This window comes from Leptopilina boulardi, unplaced genomic scaffold, assembly GCF_019393585.1.
Source record: "Leptopilina boulardi isolate dan_hultmark-lab unplaced genomic scaffold, ZJU_Lbou_2.1 LbouV2_258, whole genome shotgun sequence".
NCBI classification, from domain to species: domain Eukaryota; kingdom Metazoa; phylum Arthropoda; class Insecta; order Hymenoptera; family Figitidae; genus Leptopilina; species Leptopilina boulardi.
Window position 1 is genome coordinate 632,265 of NW_026137816.1, and position 27,936 is coordinate 660,200.

The 27,936-nt window shown below is 28.2% G+C and overlaps 1 protein-coding gene across 2 annotated transcripts in view; it reads right to left on the reverse strand.

Annotated features, from left to right (window-relative positions):
- Positions 1-25,797, reverse strand: part of LOC127280922 (homeobox protein abdominal-A homolog) — a 44,708-nt gene extending 18,911 nt beyond the window's left edge. The window contains exons 1-2 of one of the 2 annotated variants that reach the window (XM_051304324.1): positions 22,395-25,797; positions 17,337-17,369 (exon numbers count right to left, since the gene is read on the reverse strand). In XM_051304324.1, coding sequence (XP_051160281.1) covers positions 17,337-17,369; positions 22,395-23,136 — 775 coding nt within the window. In that variant the 5' untranslated portion in view covers positions 23,137-25,797. The remainder of the gene's footprint in view (positions 1-17,336; positions 17,370-22,394) is intronic. The other variant, XM_051304325.1, reaches the window with a different exon arrangement.
- Between the last annotated feature and the right edge of the window lie 2,139 nt (positions 25,798-27,936).

Consider the following 27,936-nt stretch of genomic DNA (forward strand, 5'->3'; position numbering starts at 1 on the left):
AAAACACACACACACACACACATACATGAGAGATATCGGGTACGACACGAAAGCCATTTTAGTCCCTCCCTTACCTTTTAAAGTATCGTCTCGGGATAAACAGTAAAAATCATCAGGGGGAATGGTGTTCGCAATCGTAAATTTCACCTTCTTCGGAAACCACCGAGCCGGATCTTCTCCTTCATTATTCACCCGGCCAAAGAAACTTGTTTGATTTTCGCTTATCGTATCTCAAGTTTCTGTATTGCTTTATTCATTCACATTACACGGTCCCGAGGATGAGTTTATTTATTTACTTTTTATTAATATATTAGAAAGGTGAATATTTATTCGAAATGATAATCAAAAAGAAGAAAAAAAAATGCTTATATATTATATCTTTTAGGAATTCTTTTTTTTTTTTGCCCGAGGCTTTTGGATTGACTTGATATATTTGAGCAAATTTTCGTTTTGAAAAAAAATTTTTAATTATATTTTTAGGTACTTTATGGTTATTTATTCTAGTTATTTATTTCTTTAGTTACATTCATTCTAACTCTATTAATTTTAATTCTAGTTATTCAAGTTCTTTTTATTCTAGTTATAATTATTCTAGTTACTTATTTATTTCTTTAGTTATATTTATTCTAGTTCTAGTTATTCTAGTTATTTATTTCTTTAGTTACATTTATTTTATAGTTCTATTAATTCTAGTTATTTTTATTCAAGTTCTTTTTATTCTAGTTATAATTATTCTAGTTACTTATTTATTTCTTTAGTTATATTTATTCTAGTTCTAGTTATTCTAGTTATTTATTTCTTTAGTTACATTTATTTTATAGTTCTATTAATTCTAGTTATTTTTATTCCAGTTCTTTTTATTCTAGTTGTTTTAAATCTAGTTCTATTTATTCTAGTTGTTTTTAGTTATTTTTTGGTTATTGAAACAGGACAAATTTGAGCACAAATGAACAAACTGAATAAAGAAGAAAAGAAGGTCCGAACGCAACATAAAATCTTAAATGTGGTAATAAGAGTTATGCAACGATCATATGGAAGTTTGAAAAAAAAATCATTCCTTCAACGATCTGTTTTCATTTTACGGTCACTTCGAATCGTCTCATATAATATGCGAATGGCCACTTTCCTTGAATAATATTGCCACTGCGAATGAATGGGTCAATACATTTTCTGTTTCAGAACACCAAGGTGAGATTCACAAGTATCAAATTACATTGAAATACAAAAGTGTTGTTCTTTCCAGCAATTTCATTCTTTTTATTTATTTATTTTTTCCATCAATGAATGAAGAAAGTAATTTTTCAAAATCTCATTATTTAAATTTCACTTCTTGTTCATTAGGATCGTAAAATTGGTATTTATTTTTTGATTAAATATTTTAATTAATTGAATAATTAATTTATTATTATTAACTATTAGTTATTGTTAATTAAATATTTGTCTTTCATTAAATCACTAAGTTAATAAATATTTAGTATCAATTGAACAATAAAGAAAATTAATAAAATCAAATTAAGTAAATTGTAAAATAGAAGAAATTTTTCCATTAGTGATTTTATGTATATGAAAGAACAACATACATATAGACACTAAAATAGATAAATAAAGTAGGGAAAAAGACGTAAGATCCGAAATAAAATGTAATCACGCCGAGAAGGCAATTTTGTTGGATTAAATTTTAATTCTAAATTAGGGGATGACATATTGGAACGATGTTGGCAAACATACCCCTTGAAATAGAGGGCGTTTTCTGAAGCTTGGCTCTATATAGTTGGTCCACCAGCCCATTCTCTTCCATCTCTCTCTCTTTCTCCCTGCCCCCCACTCTCAATGAACCCCCCGCCTCACAAAACCCGTAATTCCATAGAACCCCTAGGCTCTAATTACGATCCTCGGCTACCGTTTCTCCACCCCCAAAAACCCATATTTCTACTACCCTCAGCATCGTTACATGCAAATGCCACCGTGTCTCTTTTTGCTAATAAAAGTCCTCCTCTCGCGATGCAAAACACAATATTCCACGCTCGTTGAGATACACATACACATACTACTTTTGCGCTCAAATTTTCCAGGCAATTGCTCAAAAAAATATTGTCCAGCGCACTTGAGTATCAAAAAAAAAAGAAAAAAAAAATTAGGGTAGTTTGGAAAATCATTTTAATTTTCTTTTCTTTTTTTAATAACTCAAGTGAAACAGTATTGAAAGTTTGGAGAAAAATATAAAGTAACTATTACTATTTTTACAAAAACGTAAACTATAAAAAATTTCTGTCAAATTTTGCTGCGGAAATAGAAAAAATTAATTCTAAAATAGTAAAGTTTACTCCGGAAATAGTAATTTTTACTATTTCAATAGCAAAAGTTGCCAGAAATATCGGATAGTTTAGGATTTACTTAGTAAAAGTTACCGTATTTTTGTTTTTCACGTTTTTCTGCATGTAACAAAAATATTTGTTTGTAAATAATATCTTAGAATAATTTCCGGTTTTATAAATAGTTTTACTTTAGAAATTATTTATTTTTATATTTCTAATCAGATTATTAAGACAAAAATGGCAATTATTCACTTAAATACGTAATCAGCTGTTCGTTCCAACCTCCGCCATATTTAGTGACACCACGTGACATTGAGCACCAATTATCAACTCAGAATTTTTAAATTTCATGCGCAGAAGTTTGTAGACATTCCGCTTACTTTCAACAGACTATTTTGCTTCAATATTGTTTTTTTTAATATTTTCTAAACTAAAATTACATTCAAAATCCCATAAAAAAAAAATCGTTCCATTAAAAAGATAAAAAAATAAAGGAAGGACAATACTCTCTTTTATGGATGAGGGACTCAAAGTCCCATTTAGTGTGTTATTTTTCTAAAGGAAAGAAATGAGGGTATTTATAAGATATAAAGAAGGATAAAGGCGGTATAAGAAAAACAGGGAAAAAAATAGCTATGTGGTGAGAAATACTCGAAGCCACATAATGTTTAATCAGAGCACGTTGCGGCTTTACGATATTAGCCAGTCGTGTCTCTCTCACTCTCTCTCCCTCCCCCTTCGTACACGCTTCATCGCCCCTTTCATGTGTCTTCATCCCAAGATGCTTCCTCTTTAGATTTATATTTTTCGCATTATCCCGCAGATGCCAAGACATTGGTACATCCGGAATATTTCTACAAAATCCCATTTTTGGAAGGAAAAAAAAACAACTACGCATTTCCTGTGGATCCTTATACGTGATAGGTTCAATGACAGAAAAGATATTCACATATTTATCAAAGTCATTATTTTATCAGAAAAAAACATTTTTTTTTATCTTCTATTGCCATTTTAACATCAATTTGCTTCTGAAAATACCAGTTTGCTAAAAATTCTTTCGAATTTAAATTTAGAAAGTTGATAGAATTGCGTTAAAAATTTTGATTTTTTCTGGTTGCCAAATTTAAAAAAAAAATTAAATTCTATTCCAAAAAGTCTTTGTAAAAAATTTATATTTATAAAAAGTGATTAATATTTTTAAACAGTTTACCGTTTCAATTAAACTGTCTCGTTCACAACAACAGACAATGAAGGACCATTTATAGTTGTAATTTATAATTTATCGTTTCTAATTTCTTTATTGAGTTCAAGGCGTATAGAACAATCTCAAGTATAAACAAATTTGAAATAAAAAAAAGGAAAAATTTAATTTTCGTTTTACAAAATGTGAATCAATTTATTTGAAAAAAAAATTACTATATGAATTACAGAATAAGCTTTTTATGGAAAACTACAATATAATAATTAGTAACTCGAGAGTTTTTAAGTAAAATGAATTGGTAAGAAAAATTCCATATTATAACTGCTAAAGGTTAAATTCATTCATTTATGAAAACTTTTAGCAGTGAACTTTTGAACGACGTTAAAACTTGAATATATACTCTCAAAGTTTATAAAGTTATTAAACTTTCAAGTATCATTTTTTTTTTCCTTTGAAAATTGATTCGGTTTTAATAAAACGAAAAAAAAATTATACTTAATATTTTAAACGCAAACATAATTATTTATATTTAAACGTTAAATTTTCCCTTAGAATTGTTGAAATAATACAGTATTTCAAAATTAGAGGAATAATTTTCAGTATTTTTTTTTTACGAATGTGTGAAAAAAAGTATACAAAAAAAGCTTTAAAATGAGCATTCTGTACTTATTTGAATATTCCTCGTATTCAAATGACAATCTGATAAGACAAATTTTCCAAGTCGTTGATTCGGGGCGTATTACATTGTTTCGAAGTGCAGATGAGTATATGTAAAACATTCCCTCGATCAATTCAGAAATAAAGAACAAAAATTCGATTCAATTTCCAATTTTTCTTTATTATTTAAAAATTCTATTTATTTAATTAATGTAAACTATAATTATTTCTTATTATTATAATTATAATTAATTTTAAATTAATTATTTTTATAATTGTAATAAATTAAATTATTATTAGTAAAACAAATTCCATAATAATTCTTTTTTCGCTTTTGGTATACATAGATACAAATAAAAAACTTTTATTTAAATGAAATAAATAAAAAATTTAATAAAAATGTTTTACCTTATCTTGAATTAAAACAGTTATTTAAATGAAATAAATAAATAATAAAATAGTTTTACTTTTACCTATTTTTCGAAATTGAAAAACATATTTAATTACTGTTCTTTAATTTTGAAGTAGAGGGGGGATTTCTAGTGTTTTTTTTTTTTTAATGTAAATTTAAATAAAAATTCGCATGTGTGAAATTTCGAATTTTTGAGTGGTAAAAGTAGATTTTTGCCGTGCGGAAGCATAAAAGCAATAAAAGACAGAAGAACTCTCGGGGGAGTCCCCTGAAGAGTTGGTTGTTGGCAAGACTGCACCACGCGGACAAAGGGGTTCATGATGCGCATGCGCAACGTCCATTGGCGCAGGATAACGATCCCACCCCCATTTTAACTGGTCCCTTTCGAGCGCATGGACGACCTAGCCTCCTAGCCGCACTCTCTCTCTCTCTCTCTCGCGTTACTCTGGAACGCGATATCGGCTCACGCACGAATTCCTACGATCCTACACCACCAAGGATAATACCCGTTCGTCCTATGTACTCCATAGAATGTGTATATGGTATAAAATAACCCATATGTATGTGCGCGAATATTCGCCTCTCTCTCTCTATGTATATACATATATAGGTATAAGAATTGGCCATATCAGGTCCGTTGTAGAGAACACTCACACCAATACACAATCTCACTGGCTGCGGGACAGTACAAAAGCTGGAAATGGAGCCTTTAGTTTTTATCGGGAGGGGGGGAGGGAGGATAAAGTCGCGATAAGCTACATCAGGGATGTAGCGCGAAACTGGGTAGATTCAACAATTTTTCTCTTCAAAATTTTTGAACCAAAAAATATTTTCCATTCAAAAAAAAAAAAAATTTTATAATATAAATTATAAGAAATCTTATATTGTAATTCGCGAATTATGATAATTATGTAAAATAGTACTTTAAACAATTTTGGCCCTTTACTACAGCCGGCCCTGGAATGTATTTTTTAATTATAAGGAAATAATTTTCAATAATAATTTTAAAAAATTTCGGCTCTGAAATGTATTTTTTTAATTATAAGGAAAAAATAAAGGGGTTTCAAAGAAATATTCAAAAATTTAGCTCCTTTTCCTACAGCCGGTCCTGAAATCGTGTTTTTTTTTTACAAACACAGTTAAGAAAGTTTTTAATAAAAGTAAACAATTTATTTGAAAAAAAAACAACATTTTCTCTACGAGAAAAAAAATAATTAACTGAAAAAAAGTACTATTAACATTTTCTTCCTACAATTATTCTAATTATCAAACAAAAAAAAAAAAAGAAAAAAAAAATTATTATCTACCGCAGTGAAAATTGCAATAATTATTCATGATCATAAAAATCGTAATTCCTCTTTTTGCTTTTCATTTTTTTTTTTTTCTGTTGAACGTTCTCTTCATTCTCCATAAGATCTGACATAAACCGGAAACGAGTGTTTTTTTGCATGAGACATTTCACTGTAACTTTTTTTTTTCATTATTAATTTCAAACAACTCATGTATTCATTACAAAATCTTTTCTAAAATACACAAAACTTTCACAAATCTTTAAGTATATTCCAATATAGTTATAGATACTATTATGTATATAGGAAACAATTTTTTTCGATTCAATAATTTTTAACTATTACTGTAATTATTTTTAAAATTTTTTTTTGTGTAAAATTTATTTTTTTTTTAGATTTTGTAATTTCCGAGATTTTTAGCGGATTTTAAAGAAAAATTTTTTTTTCGAAATAACCAAATTTTGTTTAAATCAAATAAATTTCTATACAGTTAACCAAATATTTGTGTGGATCAACCAAAAGTTTTATTACACCCAGGGAAATGATTTATTTGAACCAAATAATATACATCTTTGGCTCAAATAAATTTTTTATTTTAATTAAATAAAATATATTTGTAACAAATAAATGAATTAGTAGGCATAGAGACAAATATATCATTTCTTTGATTGTAAAATAAATTTAGATCAAATAAATATTTATTTGAATCAAAGAAAAATTTTTGATTGAAGTAACCAAAAAATTGTGTTAATACAAAAAAATACTATACTTGGTTCAAACAAAATAATTTTCCCCTATACAGTGATAGAAGTAATAAAAAAAAAAAAAAATTTCTCCCCAATAAATAAAGAAGCGAAGCACAAAACAAGTGTATATACAATCTAATTGTATGAAGTTCCATTTGGGAAATTGCTGATATCGCTTAACGAACGTTAACACCATTGCTTGAGTCAGTTTCAGAGAAAAAAAAGAAAAGAGAGAGTGACACAGGGAAGGAAAACGAAAGAGCAAAAGTCATGGAATTGCTCGGTCGTGTCATTCGGTATTGGCTATCTCCAGGCTTATAAGATTACTCGGAGGATCCCCGAGGGAAGTCAGAATCACCCCGGGATAGAGAAGGAGAGAAATGTCTCTTTCTCTTTCTCTCTCTCTTTCTCTCTTTCTAACCTACAAACGTATAGCTGAAAAGTCTATATCGCGCGCCGTCAAACCTGCCCGAATTGCTCGTCGTCGTGTTATGCAAACGGCCACATTTGTTACGATAGTACACGCCAGGGGGCTATTCTCATGCCATGGCATGTCATAGAAATACACAGCCATCGAGTAACACAGTCATAGACAAGAAAACTGGTCTTTCGACTCTTTTCCCCCAATGTGTGTACGAGGCTTTAGTCTTCATTTTTAGGTGACGACACACCAAACGATTCACATTTCATGCGATTTTCATTGACTCTTCCTAACCTCCCCTAATTTAATACTAGCGTTTACAAACCTAAAATGACATTGTCATTTTTAAAAGGGGTTTTCAAGTTGGGGTGTCTCTAATAATAACTCATATTTTATCATTCTGAATCAAAATGAGTAATTGGCAAACTTCAAGTGACTCAAAATGATAATCGCTATTACTATCCAGAAAAAAGATTTTTTTTTATTCAAAAAAATCAATTTCTTTGACAATATTCAAGTTCCTAATCTAAAAATCTTCTTTACTTAATTTTAACAAAAATACAAAAATTTCCCGCCACTTTTTTCAAATAAAAAAAAGTTTCTTTTACTTCCCACGGAACTTTAATTTATCTTCTGTTTATTGAGTTCGACTATATATATAATTTTTTTAATTCACAACCTGTTGAGGAAGTAAAATCTTTGATGACAGATTATCAGGAATTCTTTTGATGTTTGACCGTAGACAACACTGAAATTATTATACACAAGCCGACATGATATCACTTTCAAGAGTCATCAGTTATATATTTTTGCGATAAAAGAATAAACAGAGTTTGTTTGAAATAGTTTGCGGGAGATTATAAATCGTGCATATATATATATATATATATATATATATATATACTGCTCAGTGTCAATAACATAATATCGACATGAAGCAAAATTAGATCCTAATATTGAATCTTAAATATATTGTTGAGAATCGGTTAACTATCATTTTTTTTAATTTGCCCCATTTTTTTTGAATAAAATTTTGAAATTTGAATATATTTCAATTTAAAATGGAGTAAAATGAATTGTCTACTGCAACTAATATAATCGGTATAAATGGTGCGAAATACAAACTGACCGGCGACAGCCCCGCCCTGGGATGTATAGTCCATTCGTAGTCAATAGCCATTGGTGAACGACTCAAGTAAGTCGTTGAATTACCATAATCGCGGCATGACGACACATTTTAAAACCTGTAAAATTACGTCGAGACTCAATATTGGTCATTTTTATTCAACATTTATGAATATAATCTTTGTTTTTTCATTTTAAGTTCATCATATCAGTGAAAAAAGGAAAAATTTATTTGATTCAAATAATCGATTACTTGCATTAAATAAATATTTACTTGAAGCAAATAATTTTTGCGTCAATTAATTGATATTTTGTTTTAAATACATAAATAATCAAAAATTCGTTTAATAATTTACAATTTTAGAAAAAAAACATATTTTTTTTAAAAAATAAATTTTGTTTAAGAAAATATTTAAAATTCAAACAGTTCTATAAATATCGTCATAAAACTACGAGTCATAAAATTTAAAGAGCTTTTGAATATATACATATATATATATATATTTTAAACAGAGTGTGAAATTATTTGCTCGTAAAGGGAGAAAAATTGAGAGGTACAATTTTTTTTTTTGGCACCTTCTAAAATAGGCTATTAAAAATTCTAGTAAAGATTTTAAAAAATGTACTCTAAATAAAAAACCTCATTTCATAGAAAATTTTCTCTAATATTACAGAAGCATAAATTGAAGAATTATTGTTGGTGGGAGTTTTACTTTTTAACAAATGTATAAAAGAGCGGGAAATGTATATAATTTAAACTCAACTACAATATACACTGCCATAATGTTGCAACAGCAGCCTCTTCTGTTTTCGCTAAAGATTGCCCTCGCCTTTCTTTTTTTTTTTTTTGGCGTGAAAACGAGAAAATTTTTACCCTTCCCCATGCTCTTTCATTATTAAATTAGATTTCCTCCCGTGCGTTGTATCTTTCGAGAAAAAGTTCTTTGTGAAATTAGAGATGATATTTATTCGATATACAAAGACGATGCAATTTTTAGCGTATTGTGGTTTCCTTTTTTGTTTCGAAATAAAAAAAAAATATTAATGAATTCATTAAGTTTTAATTTTCTCATTTATTTTCGCCAATATAGAGGGAAAAAAAATGAAAAAGTAGGTATTTTTTATGAACAGGTTTTGAAAATTATTTTTTTTTTCCTCAAAGAATGGTTTTTTTTTTACAACCAGACCTGCGACACGAAGGGTAGGGAGAAAGTTGACGTTATAAAAAAGAAAAAAAAAATATAATGAAACCGACCGTTTAGGAAGGGTGATTTTCACAAAAAGAAAGGAAAAAAGAAGAAGAAGAAAAAAAGTGTGGGGTTGTGACTTTTAAGAATGCTAAAAGGAACTTTCTAACTCTCCCTGAGATTTGTTCTATACTAGACATGACACAACGACCACCCGTCTATCCTTTTTTTTTTCTCATGCAGTTCACGAAAAGGCGAAAACGATCCTCGATACGGTATCCGCTGTATGCATACCATTCCCTTATATGTTGATATTTTGCACTCTGAATACAAATTTTCAAATAACACATACTTTTTTTCCCCTCGAAAAACATGGCTTTGAGAAATATGTTTGTAAAAAATAAAACAAGAAATGTGATTTGTAAAAAAAGGATTTTTCTTAAATTTCAAAAAAAGATTACAAAAATCTTTTTCGCAAGGAAAAAAATAAATAAAATTTTGTGAATTATTAAGTGAAAGAATTAAATACAGATTGGCACGCGACAAAACGAAGCTTGGAGTATGAGTCTATACAGCCTTATGACCATAAAATAAACGTTTGGGGTAGGTGGAGGCGGAGGCAACCTGGGCAACACATAAACACTTATATAACGGCAATTAAACTGCTTTTAAGGGCCGTAAAACTGCAGTTTCAATAATCTCGGTGACAACACCGATGCTGACCTGCCCGTCGTCGCCTTATGGCCTCTCCTTCCTATAAATATGAATATTCCTCTTTAAAAGAAAAAAAACTTTGTTACAAGTTTTTGACTATCATTCCAACAATTATATTTGTCTCGCAATTTTTTTTTATAACGATTTACTTTTTACAGCAAAAAGATTTAATTTCAAATGTTATGGAGGTCCTAAAGTATCCTCAAAACCGAAAATTGTTATTAAAGTAATCAGAAATTAAATAAAAATTAATTACAATTTTAGAAGATTTAGATACACGGTATAAAATAATCTGTATTTGAACAAGTAATTACTGTAATTGAACCCATAATTTCTGACCATGAATTTCTGTATTTGAACCAAAAATTTATGTATTTGAATTTGTGTATTTTAGTTTCTGTATTCGAACCAATAATTTCTGTCCTTGAATTTCTGTATTTGAACCAATAATTTCTGTATTAGAACAACTAATTTCTCTGTTCTCGATTCGAACCAATAATTTCAGTCCTTTAATTTCTGTACTTGAACCAATAATAAATTTCTGTATTTGAATTTCTGCATTTAAATCAATAATTTTTTTATTTGAACAAATAAGTTCTTTCCTGGAATTTCTGTATTTAAATCAATAATTTTTGTATTTGAACCAGTAATTTCTGTATTTGAATAAAAAATTTCTGTATTTGAACCAATAATTCTGTCCTTCAATTTCTGTATTTGAACCAATAATTTTTGTACTTGATTTTCTGTATTTTAATTTGTGTATTCTAGTTTCTGTATTTGAACCAATAATTCCTTCCCTGAATTTCTGTTTTAGAACCAATAAGTTTTGTATTTGAACAACTAATTTCTGTCCCTGAATTTCTGTATTAGAACCAATAAGTTTTGTATTTGAACAACTAATTTCTGTATTCGAACCAATAATTTCTGTCCTTGAATTTCTGTATTTGAACCAATAATTTCTGTCCTTCAATTTCTGTATTTGAACCAATAATTTCTGTCCCTGAATTTCTGTATTAGAACCAATAAGTTTTGTATTTGAACAACTAATTTCTGTATTCGAACTAATAATTTCTGTCCTTAAATTTCTGTATTTGAACCAATAATTTCTGTTCTTGAATTTCTGTATTTGAACTAATAATAAATTTTTTGTATTTGAATTTCTGTATTTAAATCAATAATTTTTGAATTTGAACTAGTCATTTCTGCATTTGAATAAAAAATTTCTGTATTTGAACCAATAATTCTGACTTCAATTTCTGTATTTGAACCAATAATTTCTGTACTTGAATTTCTGTATTTTAATTTGTGTATTCTAGATTCTGTATTTGAACCAATAATTTCTGTCCTTGAATTTCTGTATTTGAACAACTTATTTCTGTATTCGAACGAATAATTTCTGTATTTAAAAAAGTAATTTCTGTATTTGAATCAATAACATGTCCTTAAATTTCTTTAATTGAACCAATAATTTCTGTGTTCGAACCAATAAATTCAGTATTTGAAACAAAATACCATTTAATTGACTCAAAAATTATTTAATACAAACAGAAATTTGTAAAATAAAATTTATGTAATTAATCAAGTAAACCAAGTACTTAAATCAAAAATTTTTTTTTCCATAAATTTTCTCTTCGTTAATCAAAATTCGATTATTTTCAGTATCACCGAAAATAAACTTCTTTGTGTGAGTCACTTTAGAGTAATTTAGAACAGAACTAAAAAGCATCAAGAGAAACTGTTTTGCAAAATATTTATAGTAGAATATATATATACATGCAACGGTTCAGAGGATGATAATATACGAAACAAAATACGATCTTTCCCAAAATTTTACGACACTTGAAAATGACATTTTCCACATCTCAAGTTAATAATTTATTAAATGAAAATTTTCATATTCTAATTAAAAATTTACTTTTTTCATTTAAAATTTTTCCTTTCCCTTTTTTGAATTTTAATAGTAGAAAAAAATTTTTTCACCTCGTAAGGGGATTCGAACATCGACTGTATACACTGAATCCAGTGCCTTACGCGCCACAGCCAAAACGTTTCCTGCACTATAAAAAAAAACTACAAAAAGAAAAATATCAATTTAATACCGATTTAGGGTTAAATTTTTGAAATCTTTATTTGATACCAAAAATCAGCACTTTCTTTTTACACTTTTTTTTTGGCGAAAAATTCTTTTTCGAATCGAAATCGAACAGGCGTTGATAAAAAAAAAGAGGATTGAGATGGAAAAATGGATTTTTGTTTCCATTTAATTTTTATTTGATTTTTAAGGGTGAAAGGTATTAAAGGGCGTTCTATAGGGGATATATAGTGGGAGTTGATGCAGGTAGGGTAGGTTAGAATCATGGATCTGGATAGTACCGACGCTGCAGGACGCGGCAGCCATCATCGAATGCTAATGAGGGGTTGGCGGCTTTTGGGGCGGAGAATTCAGACTGTCGAATCCTCCGTTGCTGTCGGCCTGATTATAAATTATACATTATCTCCTTCTAACCCACACGTACTCCTACGGAATTCAACAGCATGTCCTGGGATCTCTGATCTATCTCTCGATTCTTCATCTCCACCCTTTTGGATCTTTTTTCCTTCTCTCTCTTTCTCTGTCTGTCCGTCCGTCTGTCTCCTTTTCTCACACCTTAAATCTTTAAAAGAAATCATATTGCAACCACGTCGCGTTCTCATGTACAAAAAAAAAAACTGATCCTCTCAGGACAATGATCCATTAAGAACTGATGAATACTCGAAAAAGTCAAGACGTGCAACGATTATGAACAAAGAAATTGGGATGCCTAAAAAAGAAAAGATTTGTTCTTTCGAGAAAGATTGTGAGAAGGGCAAAAGAAAAAAAAGAAGAACAATTCTGCATAAGACACTAATGGGGAATAACGAATAGCAAAAGTCCAATGCAGATCACGATAAAATGGAGAATTCCATTATGTAAATGTATTCAACTTTTGCAGGCGTACTGATGCGAGAAATCTGTTCGCTGTTTTTGAAGTTTTAAGGTCTTTTGTATAAATAGATGGCTTTTATTTATATATATATATATAGTTCTTTAAAAATTTAGTATGGAAAAAAGTTGTTGTTTTTTTTTCTCACTAATTAATCGATTTGCCCAAAGAAGCGAAATAAAGGAATTGAAGAAAGAGGAATTAAATCTATTAATATAGAATTGTTCTAATTTTAATTTATAATTTTCAGTATTATTTGGTCAGAAATATGTTTCATACGACTAAATAGTACAAAGACCGAATTTTCATTTGTACGAATTTTTAATTGACCGAAGTTTTAAGACGCCGAATTTTCATTTGTCCGAATTTTTAATTGACCAAAGTTTTAAAACACCTAATTTCCATTTGTCCGAATTTTCAATTGACCGAAGTTTTAAGACGTCGAATTTGCATTTACCGGAAAAAAAATCGACATGAAGATTTCGGCGCAATTTAAAAAATTTTAATTTATAATTTCGGAGAAATAAAACTTCCGGTGTCTTAGAAAATTCTGTCAATTAAAAATTCGTATAAATAAAAATTCTTTGAATTGAAATTTCTGTCATTTACAAAATTCCAATCATATAAAATTCAATTGAATGAGAATTTACTGTAAAATAATGTTGAATATATAGAAAATGACTATGTAATATCATATAGGTCAAAGTTCATTTTCTGATTTGAACTTTTTACTGCTTTTTCGAGGTCTGCTTTTTCCCTAATATATATAATAATCACTGATTACAACACTCCAGACTATCAAGAATAATTTCTAATCTTCTATTACTGTCTTTTCTGTTTTTTCATTTATTTCATCTTGAAATTCTTTTTGAATATTTCTCATAAAAATTATTTCATAAAATTATAAAAATTAAAAATAATTTCTATTTTAAATTACAAAAAATTATTCACAGAATTATAAGTGAATATAAATTATTTATAAAGCTGTTTTGTCAAACAGGAAGAATCTTGTAAACCAGATCAAAAAAAAAAATAATACTTGATATATGAAATAAAATTTATAATTCTAAAAATTGTTTAATTATCAAGCATTTTTTTTTTTTTATTATAGAACTAGTTACAATTACAAATACCATTTAGGTATAAATATATGGCTTCTTGGGACAGACGAACACTTTGGAAGATGAGCAAACGAGCGGAATTTGTTAGCAAGAAGGCGAAACAGGGAGAGAAAATGATTACGAGGTGGCAATGGGGAGAGCATCGAGAGCTCATAAAATCATTATAGCCCAACCTTTATGCGTTTATGGACCACCGATACTTGTAAAAGCGGGACCATTGGCATTCAGGAACCGCCAAAACTCGGGGACTATGGCTTCCTTAACGATATGGACTCACCAATATTCCACAAGATACTGGGATACCATTATCTTGATTTGGTTCTGATAAGCAAACCCCCCCCCCCACCCCTCTTTTTTTTATCTATTTTTGTAATTAAGATTTTATTTCATACAATTTTCGAAATTTTCCAAAATTTTTCATATTTAATAAATAATAATTAAATATTTATTTATTAAAGGCAAAAAATTTATTTCAAAACACAATTTTTATGCTATTGTACTTTTTTTTTGTTTGTGCGAGAGTTTTTTTTTACCTCAACTCTTAGAATTGTTTCCGTTTCGGTGTTGAGGCGAAAAAAGGAAATTCCGTTTCGCTTTTTATATTTCGGTTTTTTGGTCAATTATTTCCGGTTTTGCTGTGACAAATTCTGTTTCCAGTCCAGGGGTAAATAAAGAATATTTCAGAATTTCTAAACTAAATTTTTCAACGCAATAAATATGACGCATAAATAATATTTAATAACAATAATAATAATTGTAAAAATAGTTGAATATGCGGGTTTTGATAAAAATGAATCAGAAAATATAAAGAGAAGGGAGTACGATAAAGAGCAATTGCAAAGCTGATAATTACATTGATTAGAGGCTCATTGTGAAGCAAAAGTGTTTAACAAAAGTGATAGATGTTAAACTACTAGCAATGACAGAGACTCGATTGGCTTGAAAAAAAAAATCATTTATCTCGCATGTCAGAGCAAAATATATATTTATAAGTGAGTCGCATAATGCACCTCTGGCCAATGAACCATATACCCTTGAAAATTCCCCCTATAGACAATCACTCCCAAATTCTTAAACCACCGCCCACGTCTGACTAGAAGGAAGCACACACACACACACACACAATTCGCTATAAATTGTCTGCGAGAATTTTTTTTTTTATCATTGTTACCATATTTTTTTCCCCTCTTTTGGAGCACAAACTCGTTTCGTATATTGATGTCAATGATTATTCAATAAGTTTCTAAATCAAGATGATTTTTTTTTTTGAAACTTTTTATATTTATTATTTTGTTTTTGCAATTTTTCCCTCCTTGTTCCTTTTTGGAAAAAATTTATTATTACTATTTATTTGTTTGTGAAAATTTATTACTATGGCTCTTAAAAAATAAGAATCTAAATAATAAATAAAAATACTAAGTAGAAAATACCATAGAAAAATATCAAAAAAAAAATTTTATAAAAATTTTTACTTTGTTTTAAACAAAAAATAAAGTGGTCCAACGAAGAATAGAATAAGTAGAAGACTTGAAAAATGTAAAAAGTTTAGAATTTTCATACTTTAAAAAAAAAATGGACTGGCGCCGACAAGCGGGAAGAGAAATTCTCATTAGCTTTGGAGAAGTCGATAAATTTTCGTCCGAGTTTATGATGAAATAATTCATCTCTCACTCTTACCGTACACCACCCAGTTTACACCGTAATTATGGGCAATTACTAAAGTGCATTCATCTACATTGCAAAATGAAATTCCCGTTCAATGCAATAAAAAAAAAAAAAAGAATTTTAAGAAAAGAATTCTTTAATTCAAATTGTATAATCATTTAGTGTGTGATATTTTTTTTTTTTGCGACGAAATTTTAATTGAATTAAAATTGTTTGCAGAATACTTTTTAAAGGACAATAAATCACGCGACAGGAAAAAAAAAAAGAAGAAGTAATCAGTTTCGCGAGGGAGATACATACAATCTGCAATAAATTATCAATGGACGGTGGCGACACAGATAAAGTTTATTTTCGTCGCAAACTAATGGCGTTCCTTTAATTATTAATTTACAGACTGAGAATAAATATATTTATATTCTAAGAAAGGAAATACGCTGAAAGTTTCGATAAGTGAATCATTAATTTTCCTCACCAAAACAACTTGTTGATAACGTTTCTTTTTTGTTTTTTTGCATATAATTAATTACATAATTGCAAGAAAAAATGATTTTCAATTTTATTAATTAAATTTTATATTAGTTAACAAGAAAAGGGAAATTTTTTTCCAATTTTTAAACAAAGGGAAACAAAATATATGGAAAATAATATTTTCCTCTATGAAGCTATTAATCTTGTTGAAGCATTCATAAATTTGAGCTTAAAGTAAATTAATTATTATTTTGGAAACAAATTAAGATAGCAGATTGAAATTTTATGATTCTGCTTGGAATTTATTGATACTTTTTTTTCTGCAAAAGAAGAACTAAAAAGTAAACCAAATAAAAAAAGCGGGAACTAAAAAATAAATTGAAAAAGGAACCAAATAAAAAACTAAAAAATAAACCAAAAAAAAAGGAACTAAAAAATAATAATAAACCAATTGAAACTAAAATACAAATAAAAGGAAACCAATAAAATGAAACAAAAAAAAAAAGGAAAATATAAATATTTTTGTAGAGTGCAAATTCGTTATTTATTGGACTACTATGAAATGATTAGCCGCACAAGCGAAATGACAGTCATAAAAGTTATTATAGTGTCAGTAGAGGGGGCAATGATCCTAAATATAAAATAGTGGACGTTTTGCAAGTGAGTCGATCTTGGATGATAGTTTTCGTGGATTGAAATTCCTGAACAGAGAGTTGAGATACACAAAAATATGTCTGCCACATGTGCTCAAACTACAAAACGCTTCACTCCTTTATTCTCAGTTTACTCCCACGTTTCGGTCACCTTTCATATATTTATATGATTTGTTAAATTGTCCCAAATATTTCTTTCAGATTTAAAAAAAAAAAAAAAAAAAAAAAAAATTTATTATCTACAGAACAAATTTTTCCTCCAATGGAAACACATTTTCTATTAACACACAATTATTTTTAACTAAATTAATAATAATAATAAATATTTTCTTTTGAAAATATTGTTGTCTGCATTGTTGATATAAAATTTAAGAAAAATATAAAAATAAAAGTACTCACCACAGACGACTCTGTCGAAGGGACTCATCCAATCTGTAAAAAAGAAGAGAAATCATTTTTTTTTTTTTTGGGAAAAAAAATAGAAAATTTGATTGAAATAGAGCTGACAAATAGGGGATTGTAATAGGTTCATAAATTCATTTTTATGATTAGCAGGCACAATATTCAATGATAAAATGATTGGTTGCAATAAAACGTGAAAAGTGACGGTCACATAAAATAAAATAAGGAGAATCATGCTAATAATGTGTGGAAAAAAGAAAGAGGGATACATTTCAACAAGATGCAATTTATACAAAAATAAATATTTCTATTTTCCCAAAATTTCCTCCTTTTATCAATTTCAAAAAAAATGATCCTTATATTAATTAATTAATTCCTTAAATTTAATTTAAAAAAATAATTAAAAAAAATATAATAAAAAAAATTGAAATAAAAAACGTCTGTTTCTTTTGTCATTTCCCAAGTTCTAAAAAAAAAATTCTAAGGGTCTGTGTCACAAGAAGTTTCACTTTTTCCATTTTCAACCATGAATGAAATAGAAAAAAAAACTTTTTGTAAATGAAACATTTTCTCAAATATAAATTATTTCTTTAAACAATATAAAATTAGAATTTTTTGATTAAAATTAACGAATTTTCAATAAAAAATAAATAGGAAGAAAAAGATTTTTAAATTTTATTGCAACTTTCTATATTTAGTCATAGCTAATAATATACATATATATGTATTTTTAGATTCATAAATATTAATGACGAAAAAAAATATTATTTATCAATTGTAATTGTTTAGAATTTTTTTTACAGTAAAGTGAACAAAAGTATTTAAAAATAAAAAAATCTAGACTTTTCCGTATATGTAAACAAAAGAAAATTTACTATTCTTAGAAACATAATGGTGTCGTTTCTTTTTTTAGATTTTCACATCAACATTGATTTTTCATTCAATATATAAAACAATTAAAAGAAACTAATTACAAAAAAACGAAAATTAAGCTATTATTTTCTAACAAATGTTACCTAACGGCTTTTTGAATATTTTAATAATTTTTTCAATATTTTGTTTTAACAAAATGAAAATTTAAACAAAACTTGATTTAATTACAAATTTTGAATATTAATCAAAATTGATTCTTTTTTTTTATTTTATTTTAAATAAATACAAGACGTGAACAACATATATATATATATATATATATATATATATATGCAAGTCTGGTAAAGACAGTGGAAAAAAAATAGCAATGAACGTAACCTACGTAACAGGTTAATATGAAATCCGAATGGCATAACTTGGCGATAGCAAGTACACTACCAAGAATTATTTGCATACCAGACCCGCCGCTAAAATTCTGACTTCAATAATTACCGGCGTCATAATTAAATACAGTGATTATATTTTTAATCAGAATATTAAAGGATCAAAAAAATTAAATCATTTTTGAATTATTTTGATTAATTACATGAAACTATTCTACATCTATTTTTCTTCCTATTTAATAATTTAATGCGTTTTCATTGTAATTATATAATCGTATAAATTTTATTCGATTCTCCTCTCAAAATAAGAATATTCCCTCTTTTGTAAAGTGAAATTTAATTCTCTTTTTTTTTAAATAAAGGTATGAAAATGTGCTTTGATATTTTCCTCTTCGATTAAGTATTTCCATTAGGCATCAAGAGGATTTTAATTATTATATATTTTAAGGTTAGATATATTTTTAGGTTATGTTCATAAAAATATGGCTTCATTCAGCCATATTGGCCATATTATTGCAAGTCATACTATTGTTATATTAATTATTGTTTGTTTGTAATTATATTATTAATATTATTTTGGATTATGATTATTATTATTATTATTATTTATTTATTTATTTATTTATTTATTTATTATTATAAGTGTATGTATAGCTTCTTATTTTATTGTATAAACTTACTGTAAAATTATTGTAAACTTTACCATTTGTTATAAGTGCTATTCTTATAATTACAGTATGTTTTGTTATTGTTATAATAAAAAAAGTAGATTTGACTATTGTTATAATTATAGTCTCTATACATTATTATTATAAAATTTATTATATAGCTTAGTTTTATTATAATTATTGGTTATTGTAACAATTACTAAAATTATATGCCTTACATTTTACTATTATAAATTACTACAATTGTATACAAATTACATGTAGTTTATATGTAAATATATTATAATTTACAAAAACTTGTACAAAATTTATTTATTGATAAACAAAAATTGGTTTAATATAATGCATTTATGTTATAAATAAATAAATAAGTAATAATAAGAACAATAAAAAATAATAATATTAATAATAATAATAATTACTATTATTACCTATTTATAATATTATTGTTATTACTACCATTATCATTATCTTTATTATTATTATTACTATTATTATTATTATTATTATTATTATTATTATTATTATTATTATTATTATCATTATCATTATCATTATTATTATAATCGTTATTATTATATTATCATAATTATTATTATCATTATTACTATAATTGTTGTTGTTGTTAGTATTATATAAATAATATTATTAGTATTGTCATCTTTATCATCGCTATTGTTATCATTGTTATATTTTGTATTGTTACTATAAAATTTATTATACAATTAGTTTTATCGCTATTGTTATAGTCAAGAAAAGAAAAAATTCTTTAATTTATTATCTCGATTTATTTAGATTATTTATTAGTTTAGCAATTATTCTCAATTAATTGGAAGAAACATATAATTGTTTCGAAACTAAACTAGGAATATTTATTATATGACTTTTTTTTTGGGGGGGGGGAGGAGAGGTTTAATGTTATGCGTGAGAAAAAATACCGTCGGTAAAATTTCATCTTTTCAATATGTATATATACGTTATCTTGAAATTTAAATAAAATCTATAAAGATTGAAATGCAGTATGTTATTTTTATTAGAAAACAACTATTAAGAAGTTAAATAAAGATTAAAAATCTATTTTTCATTTGGATTTAAAAAAAAAAAATTGTAAATTTCAAGTAATTGACGTTTGCCGTCGGACTGAAGAAAGAAGACGAGCGCTACATTTCTTAGGGGGTAAAAAGATGTTATTTTAAATTTTCTTTTTAGAAATTTTTTACGAATTCTATTATTATAATTATTTATTTATATTTATTATATATTAAACATTAATTTTTTGTAACAAATAACTTATTTTATTGTGAGTGAAGTCAGTTATTTTTTTCGTTGAAGTATATAAAACATTTTCAAAATTGTTTACAACTCGGTAATAATTTAATTCATTGAGTTTATAATAATTCAAAGATATTTCGCTAAAATATTATATATATTTTGTCAAAAATTATTTTTGGAGTAGCCTTGTATTATAAACAATCTCTCAAAGAGGTCTTTCTATATAATTTGAATACATTCCAAAATATTCCGCAAAATCATGACAATAACTATGTAATCTTGTATTATTGCCAGATTTTTTTAAATTCACAAAGTTGTTCCAAATTAATAAACTGTTAAAAATCGTTTTTCTTGCAAATTCAGTTTTGAATATTAAATTTTTTTTTAATTTAGAAAAATCTTATTTAAAATTGTGTTTTGTTGTGTAATTTTTTTCAATAGCAAAACAATTTGCAGTTTAGATGAACGTTCCCCAATATTTTTTTTTAAGATAATTGTTTTTTTACATTCAAGATAATAGTTTTCTAAGATCAAATAATAATGGTTCTCTCTCTCTCTCTTTTTAAAAAAAAAAAAAGATGAAAGCTAAAAACATTTTATAGTCTTAGATAGTAAGTCCAAGATGGAATGGTTTACTGCCGTTAGGGAACTCAAACTCAAGAGTTTCGTTGGAAACATAAAAAAACATTGTGGTATGGTTGTTACTCCAACTAGAAGCGCAAATGCGTCATTGACGTCTGGCAAAATCATTTTCTTACATTGGAATTATAAATTAATATCGTTAATTAAATGTATAACAATTACAAAACAAAAAAATTATTAAATTTTAACATTAGTTATAAACATTAAACAATTATAATTAATAATTAACATTCAACAATTATAATTAATTAATTATTAACATTCAACAATTATAATTAATTGCTATATAAATTATTATATAACGATTGCAAATGGGGAAAAAAAAATTATTAAAACATGAAAACATTTGTTTTTATGAACAATGAAACATTTAATTGAACATAAATTATTTGAACATAATATAGAAGCTATAAAATATTATCATAGCATTCAAAAGATGAATGTTAGTAGTAAGAGGTAGTAAAGACAATTAAAATTTAAAAGAATGAATTCTATTTACTACTTTTTAAAATTTGAATACTACAGAGATTTGAGACAATGCTATATAGTTACTGTTACTATTTAGTTAGTCAGCCTAACGATTTTGTTAGTAAGGTAACTAATAAAATACTTATTTCAACAAACTAATTAGTTAAATCAACTAATAAAGTAGTTATGCCAACTAAAAAATAGTAACAACTAATAAATTACCAGCAGTATAGTTTACTAACTAAAAATGATAACCCCAACCAATCTTTTCTTTTCACTGTAGTAAAATTAGTGTACTTTTAATTAAAATAGCACAAATGATTAATAATAAATTAATAACAATAAGCATAATTGTTAGTACAAATGTTCATACATTGTTCTAAATAGGGGAAGACATATTTCAATTATCTTTACATCTTTTTTAACGTTATTTTTATTCTTCTTCTTCATTTTCTTTAATTGTTCACAATTGTACGTGAATAATAATAATAATAATAATAATAATAATAATAACAATAAGAATAGTAATAATAAAAGTAATAGTAATAATAATAACAATAATGTATTAGACACTATTGGTAAATATAAATTGATGAAGAAATAAGCCCATGCAAAAACATGCAGATTTTAAAATCACCCAATAATAACCAATAATGCATTAAGTAAGTGGTATGAATTGGTAAGTATCAATTGATGATGAAATAAGCCCATGCAAAAACATGAAGATTTTAAAAATCAGCCAAACTCACCGGTGATGGACATCCATGGATAGCGTGGTATCTCTGGAATTCCAGGTTGTCCTGGGGTTGGTTGTTGACAGGAAGCAAGAGGATCAACAACAGCGGACGCTGCTGCTGCTTGATGATAAAATTGTGCAGCAGCCGCCATTGAAGCCGATGCCGCTGATACAGCTGAGGACGCCGACGCTGAGGACACAAGTCCCCCGGGGGTTGCTCCATTTTGATGATGATGTCCCAATGTATAATTTACCATTGGATCATTTGCCGATGGTGCAACATTTCCCGTTAAACTTGCAGTGTACCTGCATGATTTGTCACCGGTTGTTGCAGCGTCAACGGCCGCCGCTGCCGCTAATGCAGCGCTTGACGCCGCTGATGAACCAAAACCAGGTACCATACCCGATGTGGCACCAAAAGCGGCGGCCGCTACCGCTTGTTGTTGTTGATGATGATGATGGGCCGCAGCCGCTGATACATAGGGGTACATACTGGAGGTGGCGCGCGCCGCCGGTGATGTTGAGGCCGAACTTCCTGAGTGCTGAGGACTCGAGCCCGTCGGACTCGGTGAATTATGTTGAGCGTAATTAACAGCCGCGGCAGCAACTGCCGATAAACTCGACTCTAAACTTGAAACTGGACTCGATGAACAGGCCTGAACTGAGCTTGGATTCGCGCTTGAGAACAATTGTTGATGATGAAATTGTTGATGATACTTTGGTAGCATACTATCTATTATGAATTTCGAACTCATATCGCCGCCGCCGTGCGTCCCTCCTTGGACAGTCAACACCCGCACTGGTCACCACAGTCCACCAACAACACCATATTGGTCCCGCACATATTCTTTCGCGATTTCGTATTCCTCCTCGCTCACTATTTTTTTATTGACACTTACGCATCCTATTTTAAAAAGGAAAAAAATTATTTTGAAATTGTGATCAGCTGGTCTTGGGAATATAAACACGAGACCAAGGAGGAGCGTGGCCTGTCAGGTGTTAGAAGCCGTTTCTTGCGTACTTCTCGGATAGTCGACGAATCCTTTATGGGCCATGCATGAGGGTACTATAGCCCCCTATCCCGAACGCCGCGTACTACACACCACAGCCAGCTAAATGTAACCCCTTACAATAATGGCGCCGCTTGTCTCTCGCCTCCCTCTCCTGAATTCAACACAGCTGGTAAACAGAACCGGCCAATCAACTGACGGCCTCACTCACCCACAGCCAATCCCGTACAGGCTAGGCGCGCCAAGATGAATGGGTCTCTTCGTTTTCCCTCTTTCTCTACTTCTCCTTCTCACTCCACTATCTCTCTCTTATCTCTCTCTCACTCTCCGATTCCATCTCGCTCTTGTACTTTCTTTCTCTCTCTGTTTCTCAATACTCTCTCTTTTCTTCAGCCTCTCTCTTTTTCTCTCGTTTCGTTTTCTTCTTTTTTGTTATTTTTCCTCTTTCTTTTTGGTATTTCTCTCTTACTCTTATGGTGCTCTTACTCTTTTTCGATGTTCTTACTCTCTTTCGGTATTCTTTCTCTCTTTTCGGTATTCCTTCTCTCTTTTTGGTATTCTTTCTCTCTTTCACTTCAAATCATCTCTTTCTTTTCGTATCATCGTTTTGGGTTTTTTCTCTCTCTCTCTCTGTTAGAAATGAAGAGAGTGTCTTCTCTCTCTCTCTTTTCATCGATCTTGTCTCTTTCTTCAGTGATCCATCTCACTTTTTCTAACTATCCTTCTCTTTCTCATATATGATAAGAACTATCGGCCTTTTTCTAATTTCTCTCTTTTTCTTCAAATTTTGTTCTATTTCTCTTCTTTTGCCTCTCTCTTCATCGTTTTTGGATTTTTTTTTCAATCTTTTTTAAACTCTGCTCCTCGTATCTCCCCCCTTTTTCTTTGTTCATTTATCTTTTCGGCTTACTTCTATCTTTCTGTATGTTATGCCTCCTATTCTTCTCCAAGTACATACTTATCATTGCTTATTATTTCTCCCTCACATCATTTTTACCTGTACTTCTTATATTTTCCCAAAACTATTTTGTACTTTTTTTTTGTATTTTGGAGTTTATTTTTGAATATCCTTTATGTTTAAGTATCTTTTATTTTTAAATATCCTTTATTTTAAAATATAATTTGTTTTTAAATATCCTCTATTCTTAAATATAATTTATTTTTAAATATGTGACGCTCCACGGCGATAGGGACCTTAGCTGCAAACAAATTTTAGGTTATGTTTGTGTTTTTTAAAGCGATACTACAAAAAGTTTCTTAATATAAAAGTTATTTTAATATAAAACACAGTTTTTAATATAAAAAAATATAAAAGCTATTTTAGAAACATATCGCTGTTCCAGATAAAAATATTTTTCCATGGCATAATTAAAAATAAATGTTTAATGATGGTGAATCACTAAACATAACCTAAAATTTGTTTGCAACTAAGGTCCCTTTCACCGTGGAGCGTGACAGTCATATTTGTTGAGTCTAATTTATATTATTTATCTAATATAATTTTATATTATTTGTCTAGTATAATTTTATATTATTTGTTTAAGTCCAATTTTTTCCTTCTGTTCTCCTCTTTCGATTTTATTATACTCATATACATATATTGTTTCTCGTCTTATTTACCTTTTTGCTCTACCGAAATCTTAATTCTCATTTCTCACTTAATCTTCTCTCTCAATGACACATCTCGTTCTATCTGCCGTCTCCCTCTTGCTATCTTCTTCTTCCCCCCATCCCTTCTTCTTATTTCCCCTCCTCTTGCGAATAGATCTCTCCTAAACTCGCAGTTACGCTTTACTCTCACGAATATACTCGACTGTCAGTTGGCGTCAAACAACTTATATATTGCATTCAACCAAAATACACAATTTCCGTATCATCCCCAAAAATTTCATATATACCTCCTCCCACCGGATCTTCACTCAAAATTATTTACCTTCTAAATTTATTTAATCTACCTAAATTTTCCTATTTATTTTTTTTTCTATAAGAAAGAAGGATATCCTCAGTTCATGAACTTGCATCGGATGTCATAAATCACGTTGTTATTATTAGAAGCAATAAAATTAATCAGAACAACTCTTATAAATACGGCAAAAAAAAAGTGTCTTTGTGAAACCGGCTTTTGATTTCATTTCTTTTTTTTTCTCTCAGTGCGAGACTAGCCGCGAGCCAAAAAGTCGTAAATGTTTTTTATGGCCTATGTTTGTATGATATAAAAGTCAGAACCAAACTTATTATCATCATTTCGTTAATTCTAGTACCTAAAAAAAAAAACAAATCAGAATTTGATTTGTGAATCAAGAAAAAAAAAATTTCAAATTCGTCAAAAAAATAGTTTCGATATTATCGATTGAGCGAATTTTACGAGAAACTTTTTCTAGAAGGAAATAGTTTGCCGACGGAAAGATCACGGTATCGTAAAAGAACCTACTCGCGTGTCATTTAGGTCCTACTGGAGGCTGTTGCCAATACATGTGTATATATATATACATGTATGTATTTTCTGCTTTCTCCTCTCTTTCTCGCACTTTTCCGAATTCTTCCCTCTTCTTTTTCGATCGTATTCTCTCCTCTTCTGTGACAGTTGCAATGTTGCCACTATGAAGGCACATGTTCTGAGAATTTTCCCAAGTATTTCATCTTTTTAGAATTTTTTTTTCAAAAAAAAAAAAAAAAAAAATTCCACAGCAAAAAATCAAAACTGATTTTGAATAAAATATTATTTTATTGCTAAATTGAAATTATAAATAAAAATTGGACGAAATTATTTCACTGTAAAAAAAGTACTAAAGTAGTACCAATTTTAGGTATCAAAATAGAATCAAATGAAAATTTAGTACCTGAAGTCGATATTAAATTAATACCTTTCGTTTTAATGTTAGAATAAAAGTTAAAATTAATTTAATTAAATGAGATCTTTTGATTAAAATTAATTTAATTGAATTAATTTTTGAATCTTATTGCAATAATTTTTTGTTGGAAATTTTTTTTTTTTTAATTCTTTGGCTAGAACAGGCGGAGGGGGTTAATTTGAAAGATACTTGGGGTAAAAGTACACATTTACATCTGGTATCTAAGTCTATATATCTAAGCATCAGTTTCAATATAGTTCTTGTTTGTTTCCATATTTGGAATTTCTGTCTTGGATACTTGAGGACCAAGAAACTTTACTCAATGTTATAAATACAGCCCTTACTTCGCATATATATATATATATATATGTGTGTGCTTGGAATAAAATTGCTTTTACTTTTCAACTCTTTTGTATTTTCTTTAAAATTTTAAATTCTTCAACGAACTCTCACTATACGCACTGAATTTTTCATTTTAAGATTCAAATCACAAGATGTCTTTGTGAATTTTATGAAATTGTAAAAATTACTAACATACATCTCTATGTTTATTTTTCAGTACAATTGTACAATTACCCCTCTGTTCCAAATTACCCCATTCTTCTTTTTTCTATTTTATTCTGTTTTTAAAAATATTTTTAAAATTTCTACTAAAACTTTAATTAGACAATATAGTAGTCCAAATACTTGTATACTGTTTTACCCCACGCTTGTTTCAAATTACCCCGTTGTTCTTTTGTTCTAAAAAAAAAAAATTATAACGTCAAGAAAATAGAAAATTCACTTTTTTGCAATTGCGCAATGAGGCTATATATATATTTTTTTCTACGGATTCATTCGAGTGGTGAGAGCCATTAAACGAATATCCTTTTTTAACGTTCAGTTACAGGCGAATAAATATTAGAAACGAGAAATCATGGGAATGTTTTCTAACCAATTGGCTTCCGTCCATTCACCCCCTTCTCTCTCCCACCCAACACTACCTATCATCTTCCCATGACGTTAAATTACACTTATACACAGGCTCTCCAATTACCTCGATCTTTAATGAATCACTAACGAGAAACATTTCACGATGCGTATCAAAATCGATTTCATCGAGTGATACATCTATATACATCTTATAAAAACAAGATGCAATAATGATAATATCAATAGTGAGACACGCAAAATGATAATGAGTAAGAGAAATACTTGTATATATCATTTCAATAAGTGAAGACGAATTTTCAAAATAAAAATAAAAAAAAAGAAGAAAAAATTATTTTGAAAATTTTGTGTTGTATTTTGAATTTTTTCCGCCATATTGGTTTCGCCATTTTGAATTTTGTAAAATTGATATGCGCGCGCAGTGTAATCTTCCCCACTTTTCGCCCGTACACCAATCGTACAGCGTTACGTTAATCTTCCCCCACCAAACTTTTCGAATCGAATTTTCTTAACTCGGATTTATTTATTATTATATTTATTTATTATTTTAATTAATTCCTATTATAATATTATAATTAATAAATATAATAATAATTCAGATAAATGTAATAATTATTTATAATAATTATAAATAAGGTTTTTTCCAATCTTTACATTAAATTAGAATATCATATAATTTAAAATACGAAAAGAATTATCCGATTATCTCCTAATTCATCGAATCAATTTTTATGTTTACAAGCTAAAATTGATGCGAAACAAA